Here is an 8,533-nt window from a genome sequence, read left to right as displayed (position 1 = left end):
AGCTGTAACTAATTAGCCAGCAATGACACTGAATGGACACAATTGCGCATACACACACACACACACACATATATATATATATATATATATATATATATATATATATATATATATATATATATATATATATATAATTGCGTTTCGGTAGAACTGCTAAGAAAAATCGTATTTTTTCTTATATATAGGCTGATATATTTTGAGAAATGGATAAACATCTAAGCCGTGATCATGACTTTTGTTATGTATTGTGATTCTGTGTATGAGCATTGAGTGGAATTGAGGAATTCATATTTCAATGCCTCCTTTCCTAATTTCTAAAATAGACCGAACTGAGTTGTCCTTTATTGCCAAAAAGCCGCAGTAATCAATCTTCTTAGCCGCAACAAGTTTTTTTACCTTGCAGTGCGGCGATGTCTGCCGCTTTCATTTTAGCGGTCTGATCGCGGGATGCTCTGCTGATTTATCCGGATGGACCGGGACACTTTCATTCATTTTTAATTTTTTTATATTTGGTTTTAAACTGATTTTAAAGCTGCAGTCGAACGTCCCCCCTCCCCATCAATCAAGAAAAGTGGCCTAATTGATCAAGGACTCACGGAGAAAATTCTCCATTTTCAGACGATTGGCAAACAAACAGTTCAATCCGTTTTCTATCTACACATTTGATTTTATTTAGCAGCAAACCAAACTACGATCAACTTAATAATGTTAGATGGAAGCTAAAGTTTTTAGGTTTTCCTTTTCTTATTTGCTCCTCTCTGGCGATTCGGCCCGTTGCATTTCCTAATCTACTAAAACAAATAAATAGAAAAATAGAAAATATAGGAAATTATCACTAAAGGAAGGAGGAAACAAATAATTTCCAGATGAGTCGTACTGGTTTTTTTTAACTCAAACTCGGTAGCGTAAAAACCATTTGAATCCGTTGTAATTTAGAAAGAAAGACCAAAAAAAAAAAAAAAAAAAAACTCGGATTAACACACAGGTTAGAGTTGACATTTTTTTTTTCTTTTTCTTTTAATGGAAATAGTTTACACCACACAAAAAGAAACGTACATCGGTGGATGACCTTAAAATAACAAGGAGATACAATTAGTTGTCGGCCCGTATTTTTGGTTTCAACTTATTTCTGTTGATAGTACACCGCAGGGGGGGTTAAAACATCATGAGCGTCGAGCCAAAAAAAAAAAAAAAAAAAGCAGACAGCAACACGTGATTGTCGGAAAATGGAATGTGCAAAGAATAAAAGAAAAGCTTGGTAAAGAAATGTGCAAAATCAGTTTCTCTATACATAGCAAATGAATCGCAAAAATATTCACAAGGCTCAAAAATAACTACATCTGGTCCTTTTGGGGTTTTCCCTTTTTTTTCTAGAAAAAAAAGAAACAAAAAAACACACACCCCACTCCCTGAACATATAAAAAGTTACAAATTAGTGCAGCTGGAGGCTTATAAAACTTATTGCCTTAAGCAGTTTAAGGAGAAAGTCCTCATATCTGATTCTTAGAGAACACAGCAAGAGCATGCAGAGGAAGGCTGCTAAAAACACTACTGATTACAATGTTTGCACCCCAATATAAAACCTTTTTTTTTTTAATATATATATCCAAGAGGGAAACGTGAAATCCTACAGAAGAGAAAGAGAGAGATAAACCCAAACGCTTCAAGTCTGTTACCTCCTGCAATGATTAATCTGCTGATGTTTATAGATCTGGAGGACAGACAATTTATCCTGAGCTGCAAAACAGATTTATTTATTGCAAAGTAAACTTTACAGCCGTCACACATCAAACATGTCAGTTTACTTTATAAAGCAGAGTTAGTGGATGCACTGGTTTGCGCAGAATGAATTGAACATTTCAGTGGTTTGATCTGGTACAATTAACGGTTTAGTAAATAGAGAAATTGAGCAAACAGTTTGAAATATTGTGAACTTAAATACCGTACTTGGAGCTACATTAAGATGGATCTTTCTTAAATTTTAAAACTTAAAAGTTCTAATTAGTAAAACGGGGAAAAAAAAAAAAAAAAAAAAATACAGGAATGTTTGTTAGAGAAACCAAAAAACACAATCACTAATCCTTCTACTGCCATAACTTACAGCAACTTTATTTCAAAAGTAATAATTAAATAGAAAAAAAACTCATTAGCTTCTATTGCTGACATCAATTTCAATGTAAGGCTATTAATAAATACATAACCTGCCGTTTAAATGACATTACACCCCCCCATATAACCCCAATTCATTCAGTAGACTCAGAGGAAGATCTGTTAAAGATGATTGTCAGGTAAAGCATTTGCAGCGCCACAGTGAAGGCTCGGGTGATTTTAGTGCCAAAAAACAGATGAGGTGCTGATTTAAAATTCAGAAAACTATTCACATCAGCAAAGCATGCAGTGGCCCCCGCACCATATAAAACACCAACGAAAAAAAAAATAATAATAACTCATCAAACAAAATCAACAACATGAAACATTCAGTTCACGAGGAAACAGAAAAAAAACACAAGAAGTTGCGCGTTTTCCCGGCGTTTGCCCGGTCTGAGTGTACTTGCAGCGGCGCTGTGTTTACGCGGTCGTGTCCTGCTTGAGCCTTTGGCTGCGCGCCTTGTAAACTTCGATCAGCAGGTCTTTGACGTACTGGATTTCGCGTTCCACCGACTCGGCCTTGTCTCGCAGCTCGCGGTTCCTCCCCTCCAGGCAGTGCAGCTGCTCCTCCAGGGAATCTAGCTCCGCCCTTTTTCGCTGCCGATACCTAAGTCAAGCAAAAGATGTTGAATTTTTATTTTGTTTTTTTTCTCAGGATCTTGTGGCTGTTTAAGGAATTCTGCAGGAACGAGGGTTTACCTATGAGCGGCGGTTTTGTTCTGATCCCTCTTCTTCTGCTTCCGCTCCCCGCCTTCGTGGGGAATGATGTCGACTTCGTATTTCACAGCGCAGTGGTCTTCCCTCAGCCTGCAAGGCTGCCTGTGCCCTGAGGTGTCCAGGTTCAGACTCTCCCTCGCCATCAGAAAGCATTCTGGGGCCTGATCCTCGAGGTAAGTGCCGTGTAAATCAGGCGGCGGCAGCAGCTGCAGACTCTCCGTTTTCACCTGTTCGCCGATGTTCCCCAAGAAGCTGGCGTAGGCCTCGGACTGAGGCGCCGCCGGGATGTAGCAGCCGTCGTCGCCGCCGGTCTTCCACGACGCGGCGGCGGCCTTCGTCACCTCCGCGCCGGTCCTGACGCCGCCCAGCGCCTCGTTGCTGACCTCCCTCATGCTGTACATCAGCACGTCCTCTTTCTTCTGGGCGGCGTCCAGGGCTCCGCCGAAGCCAAATCCGCCGCCGGCGGCCTTGGCGCCGCTCGTCGCGTCTTGGGTGAAGCAGCAGGTTTTCTCGTCTTTGGATAAGCCGGCGCATCGTCGGACCTCGACGGCGTTGCCCAGGCAGTAGCTTTTGCCCACCAGCTGCTCATCCTCCGCGCAGCCATAATTACCGGCTAGGGTCACAGCAGCGTTACCTGAGTTACTCCCTTTGGAGGCCAACGCGGCGCTTTCGTAGGCTTCGCCGAACCTCACGCCCTCCAGGACTCTTTTCCTACCGCACCCACTGGGGCGGCTGCAGCTGTACGGGGCATGTCTGGGAATTTTGGATCGCCCTATGGACCCGCCGCAGATGCTCAGCAGGTCCAGCTCTCCGGTTGCCAGGGTAACAAGAAGTGGGTTGGGCTCCGATTGGGCGGACGCAGAGTACGAGGCGTATGGCAGTTGACCGAATGGCTGAGGACCCGCCGCCAGTGGACCCCTGTCGCATCTTCCCAGCCTCTGCCCTTTCTCGGGCAGGGGCTCAGACAGGAAGTAGTCCTCCAGCTGGGCGAGTTCCTCCTGCAGCAAAGAGGTCATGACCTCCAAGTCAGAGGGCACCTGGATATCATTCTGAAGGGGTGAAGGGGGAAGGGAGGCATTGGTGGAGGAGGGAGGGGAGGGAGGATTTGGGAGGTACGAGGAGAAATCCACTTCTTCCGTCATCCAGTCGGTGAGACCATCACCTGTGGAGGAGGAGGAAAACAGTTTGTTACAATCTGTCAGATGCACACACACAAAAAAAAAAAAAAAAAAAAAAAATGTTAACGCCACGAGAAACCAAACAAAACGTACAAATATATCAGTTAGCAGTTAATCGACAATCGTAAAACGTCGAGGCTTTTTTTTTTCTTCGAGTCGTCCGAATATCGACAAAACAATCATAGCTAGTTTTTTATACTTACTGTTCAAGGAGGACGAATGTGCTGCAGTGCCGAGCCCACCTGAAATGGGGAAAAATATAAAAAAAAACGCACTCGCTGCAACTCACCAATTAAATGCGGGCTCTCCTCTGACACCTCCCCCCTGCGCCCCTGTGATTGGCTGTGGCTAGCCTGTGGGTGAGAGAGAGTGAGGGGGTCTGCCGGGCAGACACGAAGAGTCCTCCAAACAGGAGCTGACGTCGCCATCATTTTGCCCGTTGACACCTTGGCTTAGTCCAAGTCTGAGCATACGCTGAGCGCGAGCGGGGTCTGACAGATGGGCCACAGAGAGCAGGGCAGGGTGAGCATAATGAAACCTGCGGGGGCAAAGCGGAGCCGGGCGTCACAAAGCTGTGCAACTTTAAAAACATCCGGATTGTTCAGTCAACTTTTGAAATAAGCAGTGATAAGCAGTGCTTCTCCTCCCTCCCCCATTGCAAGTGATATCTGCACGTTAGATGCTGTAGCTACAAAGTTACAGGCAATTCCCCTAATTAAAGAAGCAAACAAAAACACTATTCCAGACACAAACAAGCACATTTAGAGCAAATATACACATATACAGAAGAGACAACTCCCCCCTCTGGACGTTCAGCTGGCCTCAATGCAAAAAAAAAAAAAAAAAAAAAAAAAAACTTGATATCCCAAAACACGTGGGACCTGTCGGAGATGCTGCCAGGGGCCCAACTGTTGATGCTGAGGCTCCACAGCAACCATGTGTCTCAAGTGAGAGGCACCCTGGTGGTTAAATGGGATTAATGCAGATCAACTGCATCCAATCCTGGTTCCTTTTAATTTAATCCTCCTGCTTGATCACTTAAACGGTTCAGATTACATCCATGACAATTTATAGGCTGTCCCCGTCATTGGGTTATTTTCAACATAACCCAACTTTATTTTCTTCTGCTTGCCAGCACTATAGTGCTGGGCAATATATATATATATATATATATATATATATATATATATATATATATATATATATATATATATATATATTCAAAACTATGGAACTGAACGTGACAGTATGTATGTTTTTATCTAATGCAATTATAAGGCTGGATGCGCCCATTTACAGCAAAGTAGAGATTAGCGAACTGTTTTTTAACCCTGAAATACACGCTTGTTGAAATACCTACTGGGCAACGACACTATAATTAAACAGAAGTAGTAAAATCAAGTTGAAAGTTGGAAAAAAAAAAAAAGGTAAACTAAACCCGACGCTCAGCTGCAAACCACAAAAGTAGAGACGAAGTAGAAGAGTTTGACTTACTCCATTCTTGCGGGGAAACTGTAGTGCACTTGGGGGTGCGTTGCTAAAGCAAAGCACGACTTCTCTTCGTGTCCAGCGACGTCAACAAAGAACTTAAAGAGCCATGTTTAGCTCCGAGCAACCCGGAACGACGGGAGGAGGAGAGAGAGAGAAAAGTAAACAGAGAGGAGAAGATGCTGCTTTGTTGTGGTCGACTTGTAAACTGAGGAGCCGCCTGGCCGAGACAAAGCATCAGTCCATTCACACCTAGCAACCGACTGCGTCACCGGCGTAGAGCGTGTTGTTGTTGTTGTTCGGCGCGGATCACTCCGCCCACTCCCCTGCTCGCCTCCCTCCGCGGAGGAGGACCACCAAAGGACGACGCACACACACACTCTCTCGCTGCCAGCTGTCATCGACGATGACTTGTTTGAAAAGTTAGGATTTCAGCATCTCAGTGAAGTTATGCTATAAATCTTATAATTTTGCACGCCACAGTAATTTTAAGCTGCAGTCATGAAAATAGAAAGTCGGCTATGCGGGCGGTGTTTTTCTTTTTCTTTTTTCTTGTCAAGGATTAAATGTAATAGAAACGGTCTAGCATTGTAAGCTTCTAAGCTCAGCAGGGCGGTAATGTTCATAACCTCCAACTGAAATAGTTTATCTCCATAGACTTTAGAGAAAGTTCTGTACCATAAATCACTGTATGTTGTTTTGGGGGGGGGGGGTACTATTTGACTCGTTGCGAGTTTTGTTGTTCAGTAGGAGGCTGTTGCAGGTCCGTTGCATCAGTGGTCCACGCTCAATCCTATTGGCTGGGCAACTCCTACTGCCGCCCTCTCATTGGCTGGAATTGGGTCGCTGCGAAGTATGATTGGACAGTGGCAGGGAAGGTGAAGCGTCATTGTGCTGTCATCTTTTTTTTTTTTTTTTTCGCTGCAGTGCAGACGGTGCACATGTTTCATGTAAACAAACCGGGTGTGGTGACAGGTACAACACTTTACCACACTAACAAGAAGCTGCACCTTAGCTTTCAGTTTTACAATCTTACTTCTTTTTCCTGAATTAAGAAAAAATGCTTTTAAAAATGAAATATGGAGTTAATGTATTTGATCATATAGTTTTTTTTTTTTAATAGCCGTTATTATCCTAATTTGAATAATATACTTCTAACTTAAATGATTATGTTGATGGACGTGTGTTAATTTAATATTGGCTAGCTCATCGTTTCACAAGCAATTTGTAGCAGGAATTGACAGAAAGTCATTAAATAGAGAGATTAATTATTCAACATGATAAATTGTTATCCAAATAGAGACTGAATAATCTTTTTTTATGCGCGGCTATTTCAGGGAGATACAGCCCACACAGTGACTGACAAGGCCTATTAATAATGATTATGTTAGAATTAAAGCTTTGTTTTTCTTCTTTCAGCAAATCCCAAAGCTGAGTGTGTGCTACTCTTCTGTTGCTATAGCAATAGCGGACACTGCCCCTATTTTAGACTTGTTTTCTGGTTGCTGTTGCCATGGGATTTGCATCTCTCTCTCTCTCTCTTTCTCCTCCTTACCTACTGTTCTTCCCTCAGATCACCTCTTTAACACCAGCCGTCTCCCTCCAACCTCTCCTCCATCCCATTTGCTGAGTTGCATTTCTGAAACATTATCTCTTTGCCAGAATCGATAGGTTTATTTACAGTTCTGCTCAAGTGACAGCTTGATAGGCCCGTAAATGACTTGTCCACTGGGACGCTTCTAACTTGCCCTGATAATGACATTGTGTCTTGACAATGGAGCAGTTTGTGCTCAAAGTGGAAACTCTAAATGCGCATTGCTGTGAAAACTGTTTACCCCCTTATAGTTTTCTTCCGTCTTTGCATATTTGTCACACTTACAAAATTCAAATCATAAAGCAATTTTTAATTCTGGACCTAGATAACCCAAGGAAGTAAAAAAACAACAACAATTTATCAAAAAATTATTTCCTTACTAAGAGGTACAATCTGTCTGTTTATCCAAGACCTTGCTTTCCTCAGTTAGGGTGAGTGTTCATGATTTAACAATTACAAAGAGACTAGACAACAATAGGACCATTACAGGGCAAAAAAACACAGCTAAACAACAACAAAACAAAAAAAACACAGGCCTTTCTCACCTTTAGCAAAGATTTATGTTCATGATTCCTAATACGTTTGGGAAAATATTATGCGGACCGAGGAGACAAAAGTGGACTTTTTCAAAGGGGCCAATGATATTTCATCAGACATAAAATTAACATAACATTTCAGAAAAACAGAACCAAACATGGTGGTGGTGGTGTGATGATCTGCGATCTTCCTAACCTGAACCACGTCCAACCAGAGTTAGGCAGCAAAACAATTATCCAAAGCACATCAGCAGGTCCGACTCTAATTGGAAGAATAATAGAAAATTAAGTTTTTACAGTGGCTGGACTTAAATCCAATTCAATTTCTACAGTGTGAACCTAAACAGGCTTTTAATGCTGAAAAATACTGAAATCTTGCTGAATCAAAACAATTAATCAAAGGGCCTCGTAGATCTGCCGCCTTCTGTTTCACCATAACCTGGAACTGTGACCACGCCTTGGACTGTGGACTACAGTTTCCTGGCTTCAAGTATCCACCGGTGGTTTGAAACCAAATTTATCAGGGATGCCATGTTTTTTCATGGGGGTGCAGAACAAAAGAATATATATATTGAAAAAAAATAAAATAAAAAAAACATGGCAATATTTGCCAAAGAGCCACTTGCAGCTCTGGAACTGCAAACAGATAAAAACTGTGATCCTATCTTAATACAGCTAAAGCCAAAAGTAGAATGCTGTAATTTTGAAATCATTGTTAAAGTAAAACTTTTAAGGAAAAAATTAAATTGGGACAAATCAGTTTCAGTGTCTGTGCCAGTGCATACTATCATAAGAAATTGATTTCATATTGTGTCTTCAGGACAGGGGCCATAACAGGGGCCAGGACCAATTCTACACTGGCCCCTGTTGGC

At 42.2% G+C, this 8,533-nt stretch overlaps 1 protein-coding gene across 1 annotated transcript; it reads right to left on the bottom strand.

Moving 5' to 3' along the window:
* Nucleotides 1-998: 998 nt before the first annotated feature.
* Nucleotides 999-5,854, bottom strand: atf5a (activating transcription factor 5a). The gene is made up of 4 exons (XM_012867221.3): nucleotides 5,538-5,854; nucleotides 4,333-4,581; nucleotides 2,848-4,027; nucleotides 999-2,755 (listed from the first exon to the last, which is right to left on the bottom strand). Exons 2-4 carry the CDS (start codon nucleotides 4,472-4,474, stop codon nucleotides 2,569-2,571), a joined length of 1,509 nt encoding a protein of 502 aa, XP_012722675.2. The 5' UTR covers nucleotides 4,475-4,581; nucleotides 5,538-5,854; the 3' UTR covers nucleotides 999-2,568.
* Between the last annotated feature and the right edge of the window lie 2,679 nt (nucleotides 5,855-8,533).

Source organism: Fundulus heteroclitus, chromosome 11 (assembly GCF_011125445.2).
Source record: "Fundulus heteroclitus isolate FHET01 chromosome 11, MU-UCD_Fhet_4.1, whole genome shotgun sequence".
NCBI classification, from domain to species: Eukaryota; Metazoa; Chordata; class Actinopteri; order Cyprinodontiformes; family Fundulidae; genus Fundulus; species Fundulus heteroclitus.
This window is presented reverse-complemented; position numbering and strand designations above follow the sequence as displayed.

Bases quoted from the DNA above. Each gene is read 5' to 3' on its own strand.
- atf5a (XM_012867221.3), bottom strand. From the start codon at position 4,474: ATGATGGCGACGTCAGCTCCTGTTTGGAGGACTCTTCGTGTCTGCCCG. The intron at 4,028-4,332 runs GTGAGTTGCAGC...CCTCCTCCACAG, and splicing joins GGAGAGCCCGCATTTAATTG to GTGATGGTCTCACCGACTGG. The intron at 2,756-2,847 runs GTAAACCCTCGT...TGCTTGACTTAG, and splicing joins AACAAAACCGCCGCTCATAG to GTATCGGCAGCGAAAAAGGG.